The sequence below is a fragment of the Aotus nancymaae genome, unplaced genomic scaffold (genome assembly GCF_030222135.1).
Source record: "Aotus nancymaae isolate 86718 unplaced genomic scaffold, 86718_ANA_hifiasm-v0.15.2.pri h1tg000019l, whole genome shotgun sequence".
NCBI classification, from domain to species: domain Eukaryota; kingdom Metazoa; phylum Chordata; class Mammalia; order Primates; family Aotidae; genus Aotus; species Aotus nancymaae.
In genome coordinates this window covers 44,202,144-44,225,499 of record NW_026988431.1, presented here as the reverse complement: position 1 = coordinate 44,225,499, position 23,356 = coordinate 44,202,144, and the positions used below count along the sequence as shown (strand labels likewise).

Genomic DNA, 23,356 nt, shown 5'->3' with positions numbered 1-23,356 from the left:
GAAAACACAACCCCGGCGATCTAGGCATGCTCACTGGCGCAGGCCCGGCCCGCAGCCCGAGCTGGAAGCGCCGGCGGTAGGCGGCCCTCTGCGCTGCCAGCTGGAGCCGGGCGGAGCCAGCGCCCCGGCGCAGGGTGGCTCTGCCAGTCCCCGCGCGCCTGGGCGGCCGCACACGTGTCCAGGCGTCACGTCCGCGCGCGCCCCCGGGGCTTGCGTCAGCGGCCGCTCCAGAAGCGGGTGGGCGAGGGCTCTTTGCGCACCGCTGGGGTTCGGGGCCCGGGACGCCGCGCCGGGAGAAGGGCACCACGCGGGGGCCGACGCGGAGGGGTGTTCGGAACTCCAGGGGGCTGCGGAGTGCACCGGCGCGGTCCAACCCTCCGCCTGCCGGGCGCCAAGCGTCTCCGCCGCGCGGACCTGGGCTGGGCGCCGTGGCGTTGCCTCCGAGCTCTCTGCCCGCGGGGCGCGCACCGCCTTGACCTGGGCGGCCCCGCGGCAGGCAGGCGCCCGCAGTTCCATGGTTGGTTCGGAGCGCGATGAGCCGCCCGTCCTCAACCGGCCCCAGCGCTAATAAACCGTGCAGCAAGCAGCCGCCGCCGCAGCCCCAGCACACTCCGTCACCGGCTGCGCCCCCGGCCGCCGCCACCATCTCGGCTGCGGGCCCCGGCTCGTCCGCGGTGCCCGCCGCGGCGGCGGTGATCTCGGGCCCCGGCGGTGGCGGCGGGGCCGGCCCGGTGTCCCCGCAGCACCACGAGCTGACCTCGCTCTTCGAGTGTCCAGTCTGCTTTGACTATGTCCTGCCTCCTATCCTGCAGTGCCAGGCTGGGCACCTGGTGTGTAACCAATGCCGCCAGAAGTTGAGCTGCTGCCCGACGTGCAGGGGCGCCCTGACGCCCAGCATCAGGAACCTGGCTATGGAGAAGGTGGCCTCAGCAGTCCTGTTTCCCTGTAAGGTAAGTCCAGGGACAGCCCGCGCACCTCCGCCGGTGACCTCGGGGGCTCCGGTATTCTCCAGCCCATTCGCAGGCCCAGAGAGGCGGTCAGCATCTCTCCAAAAAAAAAAAAAAAAAAATGTTTACACTTCCTCCACCCTCCCTCAAGCCCACTTTGGGAGTAGCTCTGGGTTGACATTTACCGAGTACTGACCCCAGATTAATTGGCATTCGCTGGTCATTAGAACATTTTAGCTCACCCGCCCCAATGCCCAAGTCCTCTGCAGATGTGTATTCGGGTACGCTCGGTAGGGATGAACCGCACCAGTAAAACTTGGACGGAGAAACTGTGGGGATTGAGGAGGGAGGAAAACAGGCAAGCTAAACACACCCTTTACCAGCACTCGGCTTGGCTGAATTGATACTGGAGTCCTGCACCCCGCACCTACCTTCTGCGCACCCCGACACGTGGGAGCTCTCGAGAGTGTAGCCAAAAAAAGGACCCCTACAGCCTGTTTTCCTCCAGCTACAAGAAAACCCTGCAAGCCACGCCTTTTTCTCTCCTAGCCTTCCAAGGACTGGGAAGGACTGAGGAGTTGTGGCTGCGTTTTTGTATTAAGTGGGGTGAAAACAGTCAATCAAGAAATTAACAAGGGCACTCTAGAACTGTTGTTAGAGTTGTTTAAAGCTCATCACTTCATTTTTTATTTAATGTAAAAAGTTTTCAGTGCCCTTGCGAAAAATGCAAACCACTAAGATAAAAAGTAAAATGAAAGGCCAGGACCTCTCCCGTCCTTTCCCACCATTGTTAGGTTTAATGTGTATCTTTTAAAACTATATATATACACATACACCCTCGCAGCTAAATATAGAATCATAGATGTCAGTCAGGGAGGTTTTTTTAATACCCACACAGAGATACAAGTTTTTCTCCAGAAATGGCATCTGCAACTTGCTGTTTTTAAATTCATATTATCACACATATTTCTCTATGTCTGAAACCCAGTCGACTTCATTGTATTTTAAATGGCTGCATGGTATTGCATTGTGTGGTCATGTTATAACATTTGTTTATCTGCAGCTATTGTGTGGAAACCTTCAGGAGCAATTTCACAGACATACTTGTCTACATCATTAAAATCTGGAAAGTTCATTTTCTGAAATTAGAAGTGGAAATAATGTCATTAATACTTTCCAGTTTTTTTGTACAAGTAACTTGCTCTGCCTCTTGGGTCATTTAGGCTGTCTTGCATTTCTCCTTGGTGCTGCTTATTTATAGGACAAAAGCTCATTTTTAAATTAAAAATAATCCACCAGAGAATTCAGGCTTGGGACTCAGGTCAGTAAAATGAGTGATTTAATTTGGTCTGCTGCCTTGCCGCAAATCAAGTTTAAAATAGCATATTTGAATAAGGGTTTGAATCAGTGTTTGGACTGTGGTGTTTCAGGCAACCTTAATAAATTGCTTTCAACCTCTCCTCATATAATGCTCACTAATGCACTCAGCCCAGTTTCTCAAAGTTTAAAGTATTTGCATAGTTGTCTTAGGGTTATGAAAAAGGTGACAAACCAGTGGTTGGAAAAGGTTTGGTGGTAGTTAACATAGAGTGGCTATTTGATGTCTGAGATATATTGTAGGGGTGGGGGATGCCCCACAGGATTTCTGGGGAGTCATTTTCTCACCCCTTTACTTTCCCTTAAACCTGCAGTGGCTAATAGAAGAAATGGCTTTAGGTGAGTTATAGTTCACAAATGAGCATTTGGTATTAGTCAGTAATCCATAATTTGTTTTTAAAACGCAACCTCATAATAGAATCATGCTGTTCCCAAGAGAAGGGGAAGGAAACAGTTATACTATATGGAGCATGAAGTTTCACTTTCAGGATCTAGAACTCTGGTTCCTATGAAAGCATATGTTCTTTCCTAACGTGTGACAGGCTAGTGAAATCAATCTTGAAGAGTAGTTCTGGGAATCGGGGGTTCTCAGCCTTTCTGTACATGTCAAGTGATTTTCTGAGTATAAGAATGCACTTGGGCAAAGCCATTACTTTGCAAGCTGAAATGTAAAAGAGTCAGCCATTCTCCTACAGACCAGGAACCAAGCTTAGAATGTGATCTTGGGGATGCTTTTGTGTGTGTATGTGTGTGAGTTGTATAAAGCTGGAGTGTGTGTGCCTCACCTTTGGTTGATCAATAATCGAAACTATTGGCAGGGCAGCTCAGCCAGTTAGTCTGGAAAAACCAGACTTGAATGTATACATAGGCCCAGTGACCAACCAAGATGCTTAGCTGTAGAGGATGAGAAACAACAGTCAGTGGTAAGGCCTGTATCAAACTTAAAACAAAGTAGGTCTGTTTTCCTAGCCCTTTGGCCTACAGTTTGAGGCTCCTAGAAATTAGGGGGACTGCCTTTTCACCGTCCCCACCTGCTCTCAGAATCTCTCATGGGCTGGCTCATGTGAAAAAAAACAATGTTGAATAAAGTACCAGAGCCCACATCTCAAGAGCTGCCTGGCACTGCCACTGTTTGCCTGAAAGACCACCTCTTGGGGCCTTGATTTCCTCGTCTGTAAATGAGAGATAAGACTGCTTGACTTCTGAGAACCTGTAGCTTCTAGCGTTCCATGAAAAGAAGAGAGCCTATCTGGATGTTGTTACTGGATGGTCTCTGTCTGCCAGCTGCTTCATAGGGGTCAGCTTTTATTAGTTTGCCTTTTTTTTTTTTTTTTTTTTTTGCAGATGAGGAAACTCATGCCTACAGAGTGGTTAAGTGTGAAGTGACTTGTCAAATCACACAGCTAGTAAGTGGACCAGTCCATGCACCTGCATCTCAAAGGCACAGATCTTTTGTCCTACGCCTTACTATGTAGGGATTTCGAATCTGAGTGTATACTCCAACATTCTGAATCATAACTTAAGGTTGACACCAGTAACAAAACCATCTGGTTCGATGAGTTCACCAGATGGGCCTCTGATGGGACCATCCCAAAATGACAACATACATACTCACTATGAAATTCATTGGCAGGAATTTTGTAGGGCATGTAGGGTAGGAAGATGGGGGGGCCTACAAAGCTAGTATTTTGTGGAATATCATCACATCTTTAGACTGCTTCAGTTAGCCAAAAAATGGATGTATTGCCAAATAGCTACCCTACTTAGGTGTAGGGTAACTAATTAAAGCCTAGAGTTCAGCCAGCAGCTTTGATAACAGGGAACCAGGTGCATTATTTTAGTTCAGATCTTTGGGTGGTGTCTCATGCCTGTAATCCCAGCACTTTGGGAGGCTGAGGCAGGCAGATCACCTGACGTCAGGAGTTTGAGACCAGCCTGGACAACATGGTAAAACCTCGTCTCTACTAAAAATACAAAAATTAGCCAGGCGTGGTGGTGGGCACCTGTAATCCCAGCTACTCAGGAGGCTGAAGCAGGAGAATCACTTGAACCCAGGAGGCGGAAGTTGCAGTTAGGGCCTAACAGAGTTCTGAGACGTGCCACTGCACTCCAACCTAGGTGATTGAACAAGACTCTATCTCAAAAACAAAAAAAAAAGGAATGTCTAATAATGTATGGCTTTCTTCCACTTAGAGTATTTATTTAATTCATTCTATGGCTTGTTCCATGCCTGAAAACTTTTGACATCCTGTTCTCAGACTTAAACTCACCCCTTCAGTGTGTGGGTTTAGGGGGAGAAGTGAAGGTTGACACATTCGTGTCAATGACTTAGTCTCTACTTTACCACCCAACGGCGTATTTTGGTATCAGCCAAGTATTTCTCTCCCCAACTATGAGAAATGCTAATCCACTCCGGCCCTCTTACACTGTGATACTTTTTCTTTGTCCTCGCTGAAAGTTTCTAGTAGCATATCTCCAAATCATTATGGAATTTGAAATCCTCAGCCAGACAAGTCTTCCCTGTGGTTGAATTGTGACAATGTCTGTGTTCCTAAAAAATAAATAAATACATAAATCAAACCAAGTCAGATGAGACAAAATGGTTGACAGTTGAAAAGTCCGTGGCCTCCTCTAGGCCAGTGGAGACAAAGTTTCTAAATGGGAGCAGAGCCAGGTAATGCAGGGGAGAGAGGCATGTGACGCATGCATGGCCTCAGGGTCAGGGAGACCTGGAGGAGCGGTGGAGACAGTGGAGAGCCAGGGAACAGGTGCCACCTCCCAAGAGGCAGCCTTTACTCAGTTCTGGCTGATTGGCTGGGGTGGGGATGTGGGTGCAGGCATATCAGACCTTTAGATTTTTTCAAGAAAAGCCAGAAATCTGGATTTTATTTCTTTAAGAGATGACATCTCACTATGTTGCCTGGGCTGGTCTTGAATTCCTGAGCTCAAGTGATCCTCCCATCTCGGCCTCCAAAAGTGCTGGGATGATAAGTGCGAGCCACCGTGCCCGACTTGGATTTTGTTTTTTATGTTAAATATCACAATTCTTTTTCCAGCATTGGCTGACTTCACATTTACGGCCAGCACTTGCAGGCCAAACCAACTATGTCTCCAGGCCAAATTCCAGCTGCCAGCATGCCGCCTCTGGTCTCATTCTCTTGTAGACGCATTCCTTGAGCCTGGAAGTTGCCATTTAACTCTTGCCATACGTGAACTTTGGGAATCTATTAGGCCCTAACTGTTGGTGATTTTGTAACTTGTCTTTATCTTTATTTTGCCAGGAGAATGTTATTTTCTGGCCACCAGGAAACCTCAGATGATGTCCTTGTGACTAGATGTTTGACTCTATACAGATCAGTTTCTTTTTTGCACCTGAGGGTCTTTAAGACAAGAGATTGGACTAAATGATCATCCCAAGGTTCTTTCTTACCCTAAAATTTTAAAATCTAGAAAGTGGTCCTAGTGAAAAGAACACAAGCAGGAAACAGAAGACTTGGGTTCTCGTCCTGGCTTTGTGTGACTTTGGTCCAGTCACATACTTCCCTGACCCTGTTTGTTCATCTATTAAAAAGAATGGAGACAACACCTAGCTGGTGGGTGCTCGGAAATCAGATTAGAAGTGCTGTTGAGGGCTTTTGCTTCACCCTATGGAATGGAAGATGGGTGGTATCAGGGTGCTTGGAAGGGTGTGATGGGGGGATCACCTGGAAGCACAAGCCGATTAGCCAAAAATACTTTCAAAAACTTCTTCCTAACCCTCAGAATTCTTCTAAGATTAAAACTATTTACTTTGGAAATTGTCCCTGAAGTCCTCACTACTGCCTGACATGGACAAGGTTGGCCCATAAAAACACAGTAAACTGGCAAGGACCAGAGTCCACATATATTAACTCCAGGGCTCAAGATTTTAAAGAACAAAACTGATAATACACCTTTCATCGTATTTCACTCCTGGTATAAAGCAGAAGCATTAGAATACTATATGGCAGTACTAAAGCTTAATGGTGATTCTACACATAATTGGCCAAAGATTTTTCACAAGTCAACACGACCTGGAACTGGAATAAATCATTATCAGTGGAAGTTGAGCCTTAGTATAACCAGAACAGAGGCTTACCAAAAGTTACAGCAGGTGTGGCCTATAAAATACTAGCCCAAGATTGGATTAGACTCTCCCGTTCTGTGTAGATTGGATTAGACTCTCCCGTTCTGTGTTAGAGCTGTTTTTTGAAGCCCCATAAAAAGTGCTGTATACATGACTATAGTAAGTCCTCACTATAAAATGTCTTAAGCATCAGACTTTTGCTTCTGACGAAATTTGCGAGGCGTGGCAGTTCTTACTCAAACCCATAAGGTCCTCACTCCTTGAAAGGGGCACATAGCAGGTACACATTTGCTGAACTGTGTACCAGTGCCAGCATTTAGAGCCACTGTGTATTGTTGGCGAGTTTTTCAGGACATGATCATACACAGGGTATTTGAATGTGGTTCCACTCTGGACTTCCTGAAAAGGAAAATAAGAAAGTCTTCCTGATCAGATGTATCTTTATTTTAAGCATTGGGGTATCCTTTTAAGGCTTTTGAGGGATACTGAAAATGCTCTACAGAATTTCATCAACTTTGCCCGACATTGGGAAACTGTTGTTTTCCTCATTTCCAGTTTGGTAAAGATTTTAGGTCATGATTTTTAGACTGTGTAGCATCTATAGAATAAAGGGTTATCCTCTTCTTGGTTTTTGCCCACAGGTGATAAAGAGATGGATGAAAAATGTTCCTGGTCAGGTGCAGTGGCTCATGCCTGTAATCCCTGTATTTTGGGAGGCCAAGTCAGGAGAATCGCTTGAATCCAGGAGTTCGAGACCAGCCTGGGCAACATGGTGAAACCTGGTCTCTACTAAAAATATAAAAATTAGCTGGGCGTGGTGGCTCATATCTATATTCCCAGCTACTCAGAGGGCTGAGGTGGGGGGATCACTTGAACCCAGGAGATCGAGGCTGCAGTGAGCCGAAATCTCATCAATGCTCTCCAGCCTGGGTAACAGAGTGAGACCCTGTCTCAAAAAAAAAGAAAAGAAAAATATTCTTTTGTTAAATATGCAGGCCTATGCACTGCTTTAAAAATTTTGAATCAACAAAGATAGTATCTTTGGGTCCCTTTTACCCCCAGGATCCCTCTTACTCTGGCAGTTTTGAGGGCAGCCCCAGTCTGGCCTCCTGGTCCAAACCCCAACTCCAGCCCCACTGTGACTGGCTGGTGACCTCAAAGCCTCAAGGTTGCTGTGAGGACGAAACACAGTAATAATTCATATGCAAAGTGCCTCACACAGCCCAGGCACTAAATAAATGTGCACAGTTAGAAGCTGACGGAAACCAAATAGCCGATGTCTGAGGCCAGGTTCATGCATAAACTTGAAAAAGAGAAAAAGGCATCGTTCTTATTTTTTCTCATAGATTTTCCCAGTGTGCCTCTCTTTCCTACTCTTATCATGTAGCATTTTCATAGAGCTGTGTAAGTTGACCTGTGCATTGGTTTTTCAGTGATGAGGCTTTTTTTTTTTTCATTTCTTTAAATCTTTTGAGGGGGCTGGTTAGATTAAGCAGCATTTGAAATTATATGTATTATATTTTGTGTATTTTTACATATTTTGTTTTCTAAAGTTATAATTATTTTTAAATGTAAAACAGTATAAAATTAAAATCTATAATCTCTGTCACCTAAAGATAACCACTATACCATTTTGCATACATCCTTGCAAACTTATTTCTACATCAACGGAGTTTTCTGTAAAGAAAAAAAAAAAGGCAGGTGAGATGGTGATATGGTTGGATCTGTGTCCCCACCAAATCTCATAATCAGTTGTCATCCCCAATGTTGGCAGTGGGGCCTGGTGGGAGGCGGTTGTATCTTGGGGGTGGATTTCTCATGAATAGCTTAGCCCCATCCTCTTGGTGCTGTTCTCATGACAGTAAGTCTCATGAGATCTGGTTGTTTAAAAAGTGTAAAGCGCCTCTCCTGCCCTTGCTCCGCTCCCACCATGTGAGATGCCTCACTCCTGCTTTGCCTTCCACCATTATTGGAAGCTTTCTGAGGCCTCCCAGGAGCAGAAGACGCTGTGCTTCCTGTACAGCCTGCAGAACTGTGAGCCAATTATTAAACCTCTTTTCTTTATAAATTACTCAGTTTCAAGTATTTCTTTATAGCAATGGGAGAATGGACCAATATAGATGGGGAATCCTGTTGTCCACACCGTTTCATAATCTGCTTCTTCATCTAACACATCGTGACTGCTTTTCTACAGTGATCAAAATTCCTTAGGATCACATTTAATGACCTAATATTGCACTTCTGTAACAGTACCAGAGTTATTTAATCATGATCCTATTTGTGGTCATTTAAGTTCTGTTTTCTTACTGAAACTTTTTTAAAAAAACACTGCTATAACCAATCTTTGTACACACACAAAAAAAACAGTTATTTCCTAAAGATAATTTCCTTGAAGTTGGATGGTATAACCCAAGGGTATCTGCAGAAATCTAAATGGTTTTTTTTTTTTTTTTTTTTTGGAGACAGGGTCTCGCTCTGACATCCAAGCTGGAGTGCAGTAGCATAATCAAAGCTCACTGAAGCCTCAACTTCCTGGGTTCAGGTGATCTTCTCACCTCAGCCTTCTGAGTTGGGATTACAGGACATACTATCATGCTTGGCTAATTTTTGTATTGTTTGTAAAAACAGGGTTTCACCACATTGCCCAGGCTGGTCTCGAACTCCTGAGCTCAAGTGATTCTGCCTCAGCCTCCTGAAGTGGCAGGATTACAGGCATGAGCCACCACACCCAGCCTGAGAAATCAAAGCTTTTTGATAGTAGAACCAAATTGTTTTCTCCCTTAGAATCATTTACAGTTGAGTGTCCATTTCTTCCCAGCAGCACCGACACTGGGTGTTAGCGTTTGGTGTTCTTAATGCTGCAGCCTGCTTTTCCTCCCTGGTGCAGTGTCAGGCCGGAATTGGCCGCTGTTGACCTAACCACTAACTTTACATCATACTCACTCTGGCCTTGGAATCTCCCGCAGTTCCAGGCCCTCTCTTTCCCACAACCCATCTGCCTAGCCAGTTCTTGCCTCTGCTCACCCCTCTCTTTCTGAAACTCTGAGTCTAGTGGTGGAGACAGATGTGCCAGTGGGGCAGAGCCTTTCTGAAGTACTAGGAGCTAGGAGTCTGAAGACCTCGCTGCCGTGGTGGCACCAGCTGCATGCTGAAGGATGCGCAGCGGTTTGCCCGTGAAGAAAGAAGGGGTGGAAGCTCATAAGGAGGCTGCGTGGGAGGCCAGCAGAGTTGTTTGTGAAGGATGTTGCTCGCCTTGCTTATAGGTGGCCCGAGCTAGGCTCCCACGCTCATGCATTTTATAAGTTCGGGGACAGAAGCTCCAGTCTGGACTAATTACATATACAGTGTCTTTTTCACTACAACCTCTTGCCTATTCTGTGCCCGTCTGAGGAACAGTGATCCCTCTTCCCATTCTAGACTCAAGGAGTGGCTTTTGCAGGGATGCCAGTGGTACCAGAGCCCTCTTATTAGGGTTGCCAAGTCAAAGACAGAATGCCCAGTTATGAATTTCAGATAAACAACAAATAACTTGTGGGGCCAGAGAGGAGTAATAAATATTCCAAATATTGCCTGAGAGATACTGGGCATCTTGTATTTTTATCTGATAATCTTTTTTTAAAAAAAGATATTGAGATGCGCTCACTCTGTCACCCAGGCTGGAGTGCAGTGGTGCGATCTTGGCTCACTGCAACCTCCGCCTCCCGGGTTTAAGTGATTCTCGTGCCTCAGCCTCCTGGTAGCTGGGACTTCAGGCTCATGCCACCACGCCTGGCTAATTTTTATATTTTTAGTAGAGACGGGATTTTGCCATGTTGGCCAGGCTGTTCTAGAACTCCTGACCTCAGGTGATCCGCCTGCCTTGGCCTCCCAAAGTGCTAGGATTACAGGTGTAAGTCACTGTACCAAACCTATTTGATAATCTTACAACCCTACCACTTAAGTCTTTGGTGAATTCCATTGGTTTCATTGAGAAATAAAGACTGCTGAGGGGAATAGAGCTGTTTGAAGAACTGTCAGGGCAGTTGAGTGGTTGTGCAGGTGGGAACCTGGCATGGAAGGGTGAGGGCAGACGGAAAGGGTGGGTGTGGTACTGGTCACACAGCAGGGAGCCTTTCACTCGGCTCTTTTAGGTGCTTTGTTTGCTTGAACATGCACTTTGAAGGGACCTCACAAAACTGGTTCTCCAGGACAAAGTATGGTTACCTGCTAATTGTGGCTATGGACAGATGAGAAAAGTCAACTTTTGTTTAAAGTTTCTAAGACTAAAACTAAACCCCTGCCAGCCCAGGGAGTCTTTGTAAGGTTAAACACACCCTCCCTCGATAGCAGGATGTTCTCAGATTTCTGCGGTAATAATTATGCCAGGCCAGTTGTGGTGGCTCACGCCCGTAATCCCAACACTTCGAGAGGCTGACATGGGAGATGATTTGAGGCCAGGAGTTGGAGATCAGCCTGAGCACACAGCAGGACCCTCTCTTTTTAAACAGAAAGAAAAAGTGTGCCAAAGTCTTCCCAAGACACCTCTTAGTAAGAAAGCTAAAAGGGGGTTTGTTGACTTTCTGTTAGGCAAAACAGACAGATTTTTGGGCCCAGGATTTTAATTAGAATTGCCTTCCCCAGAAGAAATGTAGTAAGTTTACAGTGTTTCTTTAATGTCACCACCGTTCGGTGACACTGACAGTTCTAGTGCTGAGTAATAGTGCCTTCTCATATCACTGTCTATAAAACCGTTACTGCACTATTGGTTGATTACCTTTTTAATTTTTTTTTAGAGACAAAGTCCTGCTCTGTCACTCAGGCTGGAGTGCAGTGGTGTGATCTCAGCTTCACTACAACTTCCGCCTCCCGGGTTCAAGCAATTCTGCCTCACCCTCCCGAGTAGCTGGGACTACAGGCGCGCACCACCACACCCAGCTAATTTTTTTTGGATTGTAGTAGAGATGGGGTTTCACCATGTTGCCCAGGCTGGACTTGAACTCTGAGCTCAGGCAATCCGTCCGCCTCAGTCTCCCCAAGTGCTAGGATTACAGGTGTGAGTCACCACGCCTGTCCTGATTACCTCTTTACGCCGCCTCACAGCACAGTTCAGGAATTTACCATTCCAGTTAAGTGCAAATGCGCTAAGGTTCTTAGTGGAAGGATGCTAGACAGATGCAGGTTGAGTATTATAAATAAGTCACAAGAACTGATTTCACTATCTCCTGCCTCCCAAGCCTGAACATGATTAACTTGAGGAGTCCACAACTCTTCCACTGTTAGCAGTAGTCAAAGTCGTAGACAGTTTTATAGACCCACTCATAGGTGACTTGGTAGGCTCAAAGTCACACAGGACACTAAGTACTTGCATTGCAATCACAGCTACTCTACCATTGTTGTAAACATATTTTAAGCAAGAGGGACATACAGCCATCAAAAGGACAGCGGTGCTGATGTTTTCCAGTCTAGATCTCAGAAGAGCTATAAACCTTCTCACTGCCAGGCATGGTGGCTCACACCTATAATCCCAGCATTCTGGGAGACCAAGGTGGGAGGATTGCTTGATGCCAGGAGTTCATGACTACCCTGGCTAACAAAGCAAGACCCATTGTTTTAATTAAAAAAAAAAAATTAAAACCTTCTCACTCCAAATAGTTATGTAAATAAAATATGTGAAACACCTTTATCAAAAATGAGAAAACCATAGTACCTGAAATCGAAAACAAACATTTCTTCCTACATGATCTCAAGGTCTATTGAATTTTTTTAAATTCTAAGTTCCACAGTAAAACTTCTAATTAAAGTAAACTTAACATGGTGGAAAACATTCCATCTTCCGCAGATAAATCTAACATTTGTTCATTTATCAACAAATACTGCATGGGCAAGAAGCAATCAATCAGTACACCAATAAGCAAAATTAACACACCCGTAAATTAACTGGAAAATAACCTGTGATCATTCAGTGGTCTTTGTGGGGCAGATAAACATTTTAAATCACAAAACAGCTAGCTTGAATTGCTAGAAATTCTTTTAAAAGTTTGACTGATGGTTAAAATGTAACTTACCATGATGTGGATCTATGCTAGCTTTAGCTGCCAGCTCCATTTGCATAAGTCCTAATTATCTGCTAATCATACATAATAAATTATACTGTGAGGAATTCATCCTTCCAGTTGAGCTCATATAGCTCTTCTTCCCACTTCCAGGTTCACCTCCCAAAAGAAAAAGGGACTTGGATAAATTTTATTCCTGGTGCCCATCTTTCAAATTGGCCTGGAGCAAAGTGGAGTTTACCTTGGACCACTGCGGGTGTTAATAATGACACTACATGCCAAGACCACAGACTTGTCAGGGACCGGGAAACCTTTAGAAGGATCAGAGGACAGTGGAGAATGCATTGTCTTAGGGGCTGAAGAAGTGTTGGTTATTATGACAATTCATTTCTCATTGCAAAGTTGTATTGGTTCACTACAGTCTCAAAGAGGCTCTAGTAAAAGAAAAACTACCAACTTCAGTTGCATTTACATGTACTTATGTAGTTAAAGGTATATATTCTTTTAAAACAAACACTATTATGATAAAACTTAATTCAACCAATTCCGCATAAGCCATTTCTATCCCATAAAGGATAAATATGCTAACTCAGTCCCTGGATATTCTTTAATATGTTTTTATGTATTTATTTTTGAGACAGGATGTCTGTCATTCTGTTGCCCAGGCTGGAGTGCAGTGGCACAATCATGGCTTACTGTGCCTCAACCTCCCAGGCCCAAGCAATCCTCTCACCTTAGCCCCCAAGTAGCCGAGACTACACGTGTGCACCACAAGGCCTGGTGGTGGTTGTTGTTTTTTAACTTTTTATAGAGACGGGAGTCTCCCTGTGTCACCCAGGCTGGTCTCAAACTCCTGGGCTCAAGCAGTCCCTTCATCTCAGCCTCCCAAAGTGCTGGTATTAAAGGCGTGAGCCACCTTGCCTGGCCATGTTTTTATTTTGATATGATTTCAAACTTACACAGCAGTTGCAATAATAGCATAAAAAATTCCCTCATGGCCTTTTTCCAGATTCACCAGTTACTCCCTTTTTGCTCCAGCTGCATTATCATTTGTGCTGTTTCTGCTCATACATATATTTTTTAATGATTTGAGTATAAATTACAGGCATCTTGTCCCTTTACCCCTAAATACATCACTATGTTTCATCTAAAATTATTTTCTTATATAATCATAGCACAGTTACCAAAATAGGGAAATTTGACACATAGCAGATCCTATTATCTAATCCACAGTCCATATTCAAATTACAGCTTTTGCCCCAATGTCCTTTGTAGGAATTTTGGTTTCTCATTCTAGGGTTATGCATTGCACTTAGCCATCAGTGTGCATTCTGTGATCATTACAACTTATTTAGATTGAAGGAAAGCACCATTTGCTTTTGTTTACTCCAAGATAAAGTCGTTTCTTGGATTTAATTCAAAAGTTTAAGAGCATCAACAACAAAATATCGATTATGGTTTATTTTTCTTGAGACATTCTCATTTGAGGTGCTGGCAGGTATTTTGCTAATAAATTTCAGCTGTTTCCTAGGAGGTACACCGGTCTAGGCAGTGTGGTTACCTCACAGTTCCCAAAAGAGGCGTGCTTCTGCTGTGGAGCACATGCTCCTCCCTCCCATTGAGTAGACTGTTGATTGTTGGGTTCAGTACATCATTCTTGAATTGCATGGAATCAGATTTAATTAAATAGGTTGTGACTTGTTCTAAACCAGTCACAGCATTCATGACCCTCACTAGCACCCTACTAAGAAGGCTTATTTTGCTTGTATGCTCATTTCATAAGTAAACTCAGTGTGACTGTGTTTATTAGGTAAATAACAGGTGTCTTGTGTTTGACTGTGTTCTGACATATCTCATTGTGTGTATTTGTGTATGAAGGGGTTTCTATGCTGAAAAGGGAGAAACCCTGCCTAAATTCCAACTTAAATACAACCTTCAAACCCCACACCCAGGAAAAGAATGGGAACTATTTGCTGCTTTCTGCAAAGACCTAAAAAATGAGGGTCCTGATTACACATTGCATCTTAATGGCAGAACACATTTGCACAAGACTTTTGATCCACCGCAACATGAAAACTTTCTAAAGAGAAGTCAGAAATGGGATTTCAACATCTCTTTATTTCTCATTCTGCTGGGCCATCATCTACCTCCTTTTTTTTTTTTTTTTTTTTTTTGAGACAGCATTTCGCTCTTGTTGCCTAGGCTGGAGTGCAATGGCATGACCTCGGCTCACTGCAACCTCTGCCTCCCAGGTTCAAGCGATTCTCCTGCCTTAGCCTCCCAAGTAGCTGGGACTACGGGCACCCCACCACACCCGGCTAATTTTTTTTTTTTTGTATTTTTAGTAGTGACAGAGTTTTACCACATTGGCCAGGCTGGTCTCGAACTCCTGATCTCAGGTGATCCACCCAACTTAGCCTCCCAAAGTGCTGGGATTACAGGTGTGAACCATCGTGCCGGCCCTACCTCCCTATTTTCTTCTTTAGTTTTCAGGGGGTGTGTGTGTGTGTGTGTGTTCTTTAGAGAGGTTTACTTAAAACCTCTTTCCCCCCTGGGGAAAATGAGCAGATATTTCCCTATGGAGAAATCTCATTTATAGCTGTGGGCTTGTCCCAGGAGACACAGGCAGCCCTCTGTGAACCAGCCCAGGTGCCTTCTCTCAATAACAAGAGGGTACAGCTAAGAACCAGACATCTAAAGGAAAGCCCTTCCCAGCTCAAACGCACGAGTCCTTGACCTTTTCACATTTTGTGGGCCAAGCCCTAGCCAGAGTGTGAAAAGTGAACCTCAGGACTTTCTTGCCAGATGCCAGAGAAGTCGGGGGTGGGGGAGGCCCTAATAGCTGGTTCCTGGTTTGTGAGATGCTGCTGCCTTATTCCTGAGGGAGTGGTGCTTTCAGGGCTGTTTTTCTCTCCTTGCAAACCTGCAAACCGAAGAAGTTAATATTAGAACCCGCTTCCAAAAAGAGTATATTTGTGAACTTTGGATTTTATGTGTGTTAGGTTGTGGGCCAGGGGTGTGAAGACAGATGTAAATTATTTGTTTCTTTTTCTCAAAATACTGAGTCTTTGACTCCTGAGCTGTTGTGTGCAGTAAAAGAACCCTGGAGGGGCACCCTAGGAATGCAGGGCTCTGCTCCTGGTAAGGCCACAAATGACCACAGGGCCCTGACCGGTCAGCCATACTCTGGGAGCATCCAGCTTCTAGTCTGTAAAACGGATAGAATGGGCTCCCTGGTCTGACTCCACGCTTTGCAAGCGATCATGTTCTGTTGTGTGGCAGGGCTGGCATTCCTGAGTTGCCCTGCTAGTGCTCATTGGGTGCGGCAGTGACCCACTGGACCTGCTTGCTGGCAGGAGCCCCTCCTGCAACTGTGATTGTGGCTGCCTGGAAGCCAGGGTTTGTCATTATTAAGAATTAGAATGACTGGTTCTCATCAGAATCAGTGGTTCTCAACTGGGGCCATTTTGCCCCCTAGGAGACATTTGGCCATGCCTGGAGACCTGGAGACATTTCTGGTTGTCACAGCTGAGGGGCAGGGGGTGGTTACTATTGGCATCTAATGAATAGAGACCAGGGATGCTGCTAAACATCCTACAGTACATGGCACAGCCCCCATCACAAAGAATTATCAGGTCCAAAATGTTAGTAGCGCCACTGTCGAGAAACTAAATATAAATGCTATTGTCAGGAAAGTCAATGACCTGCCTTCTCCTTTAGGTTTGTTTGTTTTTTGGTTTTTGGTTGTTTTTTTTTTGAGACGGAGTCTTGCTCTGTTGCCCAGGCTGCAGTGCAGTGGCATGATCTCAGCTCACTACAACCTCCACCTTCTGGGTTCAAGTGATTCTCCTGCCTCAGCCTCCCAAGTAGCTGGGATCACAGGTGCATGCCACCACACCCGGCTAATATTTTATTTTATTTTATTTTATTTTATTTTATTTTTTGAGACGGAGTTTCGCTCTTGATACCCAGGCTGGAGCGCAATGGCGCGATCTTGGCTCACCGCAATCTCCGCCTCCTGGGTTCAGGCAATTCTCCTGCCTCAGCCTCCTGAGTAGCTGGGATTACAGGCACGCGCCACCGTGCCCAGCTAATTTTTTGTATTAGTAGAGACGGGGTTTCACCATGTTGACCAGGATGGTCTCGATCTCTTGACCTCGTGATCCACCCGCCTCGGCCTCCCAAAGTGTATTTTATATTTTTTATTAGAGATGGGGTTTCACCATATTGGCCAGGCTGGTCTTGAACTCCTGACCTCAAGTGATCCACCTGCCTCAGCTTCCCAAAGTGCTGGGATTATAGGCGTGAGCCACTGCACCCAACCTCCTTTAGGTTTTATTCCCACTGTTTCCTCCTCTCGCCCTGTGCTAGAACCAGATGGAACAACTCCATCCACAATCCACTTGTTTACAGTAAAGCTTTCCTTACCCTGTTCTCCTAACCCTGTCCCACCTTGAAATCACCTGTTGCCCTCCTGGTCTTCCTTTACACAGTTGTTAAATTTATTACATGGTCTTTCTCAACTGGAAACACCACAAGGGCAGGAGCCACAGCTGATTCCTTCTTGTGCTCTCGAATAGCGGTTCTCAGCCCTGGAAACCCTTAGAAACCCTTGGAGCTCTTCAAGAAAACACAAGCCCAAGGCCAGGGGCCAGTGAGACTTGGGTTTGCTGCTCAGAAGCACCTAGACAGTTTCATATACAGTCTTGGGGAATTCACAAACTCCTAAAGTCCTCTCTCAGATCCCTGGATGAGAGCCCCTGATGAAAGTGACAAACACCCATGGTGCTCTGAAATGTCATTTCAGAACAATGCCGAGACTGCTGTAAGTATGAAATGTGGCGTGTGTGTGTGTGTGTGTGTGTGTGTGTGTGTGTGTGTGTAGGGGGTTAAAATTTAGACTTTAGTCATCATAAAAGTGGTACGAGGGGTTATGAAGATGTGAACCTTACCCGTGACGGAAAGAGAAGGAATAGATTGCCCTCAAAGTTCTGCTTGTTTAGGAAAAGCAGAGCAAGCACCTAAGGCTTTCAAACTATTTATTTAAGTTAATAGAGGATGTAGCAAGATCCTTATAAAAAAACATGAGATCATTGTCCACACGAATGCAAAGTAATGCCTTTTCTGTTTGTGCAGTTTGGGGAGGTTCCCTGTTCTCTGGATTTGGGTGGAGAGAAGTGTTGACAATGTGACTTGTAAGGCAAACCAAGTAATTCAGAGTATAAATACTCCTACTTGAGTGGGAAAAGTTAGAAAATCATTGCCAGATGATAAAATATTTGTTGTAAATGTCGAGTTCATCATGAACGAGAAGTGGTTTGGGGCTTTGGGCAGAGGTACAGAGGGTACCTTTCTGTGTGCCTTTGACCAAAGTTCATCTCATTCTTGGGATTATTCCTGTGTGGCTGTGATGAACAGTTCGTTTTGAAACATCTTCAGATATTCAGGGCTTGTTTTAGCCAGAGAATCTGCCAGGCTCTGGGCCTAGTTCTTGCTATTTTTATTGTGTGTGTGTGTGTGTGTGTGTGTGGTTTTTTTTAAACTCTGGGCAGAAGTGTCTCACCCGTCACTCACAGAAGAACATTAAGAGGCTCTGTATTCCTAGCCGCACCCTAGATTTAAAACACAGTTAATAGGGATTTGTTTTTCAGGCCTTATAAAGTAAGGAACACAAAGTATAAATATACATGGATAAATAAATTTGTTTCTCCTGAGTGAGTTCTTTTACATTCAGGCTTTAAAAATTAGTTCAGAGTTTTAAAAGATAAACAATTCCTATGGACAAAGTAAGTAAGAGTGAAACATTTCTGCCAGTTTCTGTTGCAGATTATAATCCGCTTAGGTATGGGGAAGTGGAGGTCGGAAGATGAGCTACATTTCTTTCTTCAAGCCACTCTCCTTCCCGATTAGGAGAGACTAATCCCCCTAAGAGTGGAGGCTGTCATCTTTGCTTCAGAATCCTCTGAGTGACTGTAGCTTAGCATCTTGTATGGAGAAGGCGCACAGTGCATAGTGTCTATCTGCTTGTGAGTAGTGATAAATTCATCTATAAAGGTTCCAATTTGACTGACTTCAAGTTTAAAAGGGGGGTTATTCCATAAAGCAGGGTAGAGCAAAGCAAAAACAGCAGTGGTGTTTTTTTTTTAAAAGCAACTGGACATAGCATCTTAAAAAAATGACCTGGCCCTGCCCTTATTTGGTGCCTTCCTGTCTCAGTGGAGCAGGGGAATCCAGGTGTGGTAAGTCAGGCAGTTCCCCTGCCACTCTCTGCTCCAGGGGTATAAGGCTGACACCTAGTTTCACTTGAAAAGGTGATTCAGGTTCCTTAATTCTTTACAGAACAACAGCTTAGTACTCAGGGCAGGTGTCTACTTGTGAGCTGATCCTCCATCTGGTATCTAGGAATTAACACTGTCATCTTGTGAGAGTCAGGAGCAGAAGTCCAATTCCTCTTGGTGTGGTCTTTTGCCACATCCATTAGGAATGTCATCCCAATCGCAAGGGAGAAAAAGGTTTTGTTCTCCTACCCTATTAAGGCAGTGTCTGAGGGGCAGACTGATCATATCAGCAAATTCGTCTAGTTCTGCTTCCTCCCAGACCTGTTGTGAGGACCTGACATACCTGGCCATGAAGTCATGTGCACTTACTTGAACTTGAGGAAGTGATGGGGGTCAGCAAGCTTTGAGAGGAAGGTTAGGCCCTTCTCATTTTAACCCCCCCTGGCCAGAACCAGACTGACTGGCAGTCTTCATAGTTAAGTAGCTCTTAGATGTGATTTCCTTCCACCCAGAAAATATGGACAAAGACCTCCCAGAGGGAAGGTCAAAAGGTTACAGTGGGGTAATATTTTAGAAGCATGAAGGGGTCTCCAGGCCTCCGCTGCCCTAGGCTGGTCATGCCAGCAGTAAAGAGCAAGAAGCAAAGGGCAGCCTTCCCCATGGCCAGCCTGCCAGTCACCAGTTTGAGCCAGGAAGCAGTGGAGAGGGACAACAAAATTATACTGTTTCCACTATTGTCTTTATGCGAAAACTAATCTGGAGATAATATAATATTCCTTGCCCAACCCCATCCCCAGCCCCAAGCAATTAAATTCTTTTAAAAACAGCTTCACAGAAAATATGGGGAAGGCCAGATTTTACAGGGCTTGCTCAACAATTTTGAGATGTGCAACGTAAAAGAATTTAGTTCTCGTCCTTTTGACAGTGGAACAGGGGCATGGAAAACAGCCTATTTCTGGTTCAGGAAATACCTTTGATTTTATGCGTGACAACACTGATGATGAAGAGAGACTGAGACCTTTAATCTTGAATATTTCACTCGTTTTGAGCAAAAGTAGTTAAGAACACAGTTTAAGCCCAGGAAAACAGAGTAGTTAAGTACTTATAGAGGGTTGCACCGATAGAAGTTTTGAGAAGGCCCCATGGCTCAATGCATTTCTTTCTCTGCAGTATGCCACCACGGGCTGTTCCCTGACCCTGCACCATACAGAGAAGCCAGAACATGAAGACATCTGTGAATACCGTCCCTACTCCTGCCCTTGTCCTGGTGCTTCCTGCAAGTGGCAGGGGTCCCTGGAAGCTGTGATGTCCCATCTCATGCACGCCCACAAGAGCATTACCACCCTTCAGGGAGAAGACATCGTCTTTCTAGCTACAGACATTAACTTGCCAGGGGCTGTCGACTGGGTGATGATGCAGTCATGTTTCGGCCATCATTTCATGCTGGTGCTGGAGAAACAGGAGAAATACGAAGGCCACCAGCAGTTTTTTGCCATCGTCTTGCTCATTGGCACCCGCAAGCAAGCCGAGAACTTTGCCTACAGACTGGAGTTGAACGGGAACCGGCGGAGACTGACCTGGGAGGCCACACCCCGGTCCATTCACGATGGTGTGGCTGCGGCCATCATGAACAGTGACTGCCTTGTTTTCGACACAGCCATAGCACATCTTTTTGCAGATAATGGGAACCTTGGAATCAACGTGACTATTTCTACATGTTGTCCATGATGTGGCTTTCGTAAACCATCCAAATTATGTGGGCATAGTGCTCTATGTTTAATAAAGGTTTTTATAAAGGTTTTATTCCATATGTCTTCACAAGTCAGGACCCACAGTTACCCATGTTTTGTTTGAACAGCAGTTTCCCATCTGGCATTGACTCGACAAAGTTCATTAACCTGGGATGAATGGGGTTGGCCTGTTGGTGATTTAGAGGCTGTTCTGTGATCTAAAACAACTCTCTTATTAAACTTTATGTACTTCCTAAACAACACTTGACAGGCTGTTGCACAGGGCTTCTGTAGATCAGTGTGTCAGGAATGGGAGGCCCCTTCCTGCCTGCCTTCCTATATTGGTCCCTTGTCATTGACAAAAGCACAGTGACTGTCAGCAGATTCCTTTACTTTTGTTTGTGGGAGGTAGGAATTATTTTAATGCATTTTAAACAGTGTTTTTCAAATTGGATGGCTAATAGACATCGAATCACCCAGAGTGCTTATCTTAAAATTGCAGATTTAGGGAGCCTGCCAATTTAACAGTCTCATCTGGTGATTATTTTCAACAGCAATGTTTGAAAATTACTGGGCTAAATTGTGGGAAAGGGTCCAGATTTTAAAGGTGCTTTAAGGTTGCCCTCTGCTGATACTGTTTGTCTTTCTACTGTTTCATTCCCTAACCTCCCCCGACCCTCAAATTAAAACTAGAACTACAGATCCACATGAACACACGCCTGAGATCTGGTCACTCACTTGTGTTTTGGGTGGATTGCCTAGAAAGCAAGTCATATGGCCATTGATAGTTCTCATGTAATTAGTTTTGCTCACCACTAGAACAGGGGACCCGTTTACACATGGCTTCCCTCAGAAGCCCTACTCAATAGTAGCTGGTGTGAAAGACTAGATCAGTAGATTGGAAAAGCTTTATAACCTGTGTGTCATATGCTTGCTATTTAAAGGTGTGTGTTGGTTTTGTTTTTCTGCCACATTCACTAGTTTTTTAATAAATATTTTCCAAAAATGGATGTTGTGCTTTATTTCCCTGATTGAATAATGGGTATTTATTGAGCATCTACTGTGTGCAAGTGCAGTGAACCTTTACCACTGCATCTGGGGTTGGAACTTTCACTGTTTTCACTGAGGAAACAGTCATTGGGCCAAGGTCATGACATGGGTCCGTGACAGCACTGGGGTCCAGGCTCACACGTCTGAACCACTGCCTGTCGGTGGTACAGATCTCCTCCCAGGGCTGTCGTTTCTGTCTGACAGCATCAGCAGCTGTGCAAAAAGAGGATTGCTCCTGCTTTACCGAGTGAGAAGGAAGACACTTGACATCCAGCGTGCTGGGGTTGATGCAAGGTGACCCACTCCCTCAGTCCCAGCCCTATACTCCCAAAAGAATTCAGAGATTAGGGCCAAATGCTTAGTGAGGATTGACGACTGCTTACCTCAGTGTCCCAATTTCTTTTCTTTTCTTTTTTTTTTTTTTAAGACAGAGGTTGGAGTGCAATGGTGTGATCTCAGCTGACTGCAACCTTGCCTCTGGGTTCAAATGATTCTCCTGCCTCAGCCTCCCAAGTAACTGGGACTACAGGCCCATGCCACCACACCCGGCTAATTTTTGTATTTGTAGTAGAGATGAGGTTTCACCATACTGGCCAGACTGGTCTCAAACTCCTGACCTCAAGTGATCCACCTGCCTCAGCCTCCCAAAGTGCTGGGATTAAGGCGTGAGCCACCATGCCCAGCCATCAGTGTCCCAATTTCATTAGCATACTACCAAGTGGAGGTGATGGCTTTGGAGTTGATTTTGTTTTTTAAGTGAGATACAGTGTTGAGTTTTTAGCCGGCATAGGGTTCTGGCATTTAAGGAATTACTAAAGTAACCTCTTCTAGGCTGTTCTTCAAATAACAGTGAAAAACGGTTGCCTGTACAAAAGTAGGGGTTTACAACTTTTGTGGTGAATGAATGAAAACCATAATTCTTACACTAAGAAAGTCGTATTTCAAGCCAGTATACAGAAGGATCTGTGAAGGTGAAACTAGGATCTAGGAGCAGGTGAACTTTGACCCTCAGGACCAGAGCCAGTCCAGATATGGCCTCCAGGGCCCTCTCGGCACCCACTCAAAGTGCAGTGTGCATACACTAGCCAAGCTTGGCAGCATCACTTCATGTCCACGTCTCACCCGCTTATTACATGTGATAGAGGAAATAGGACTGATTGGTTAACAGTGCACAAAAGGCAAAGCTATAAACAAAAGACATGAAGGAGGAGAAAGTGGACACAAGTTATTCCAAAAGCACAAAAAGAATTTTAAAGTGATGGGCCAGCAGCCACACGGTGCCTTAGTGGCAGCACCGGTTCTAGAATTCAGGCTTCTTGATTCCTCATTCAAACTTGGTTCTAGAAATTAACAAACGAAAAGGTTGTAGGCGACGCAACTCTGAACTTTTATTTTCCGCAATTATTTAGTTCCCTTTCATCTCTGTCACTGAAAATCTGTAAACTTAACCTTTACTCTTGACTTTCTTGAAACTGTGCATATTCTACCAGAAAACAAAAATCCCCAGGTTGTTCCCTGTTTTAACAGGAAGTGAAAACAGCAAAAAAGATTATGTAAATGGAAATGCCTTTTTATACAGTTTCAATTGCAAATGCAATTTAAAACAGGATGAGTACATTCCTTGGCTCCTTGCTTAAAAAAAAAAAGAAAAGCAATGATAGGCATTTGTCAAAACTCATCACACGGTCCACTTAAGTACTATATTTTTAAAAATAAAATAAGAATTTTTTCTCTTTCCTGTTCTAGTTCAATATTCTAGTTTGATAAAAATCTGGTGATTAAATGATGGTAGATTAAGCCTGTGTCTTAGGATGCATGAGTCTAAAGAAAAAAGGGT

General features: G+C 44.7%; 1 protein-coding gene across 1 annotated transcript; it reads left to right on the top strand.

The window, feature by feature from the left end:
- Positions 1-208: 208 nt before the first annotated feature.
- SIAH2 (siah E3 ubiquitin protein ligase 2) lies at positions 209-21,477 on the top strand. Its single transcript, XM_012437133.2, has 2 exons — positions 209-950; positions 19,910-21,477. Exons 1-2 carry the CDS (start codon positions 534-536, stop codon positions 20,465-20,467), a joined length of 975 nt encoding a protein of 324 aa, XP_012292556.1. The 5' UTR covers positions 209-533; the 3' UTR covers positions 20,468-21,477.
- The last annotated feature ends 1,879 nt before the right edge of the window (positions 21,478-23,356 follow it).

Coding starts and splice junctions, on each gene's coding strand:
- SIAH2 (XM_012437133.2), top strand. CDS start 534: ATGAGCCGCCCGTCCTCAACCGGCCCCAGCGCTAATAAACCGTGCAGC. Junction 951..19,909: donor CAGTCCTGTTTCCCTGTAAG/GTAAGTCCAGGG, acceptor CTTTCTCTGCAG/TATGCCACCACGGGCTGTTC.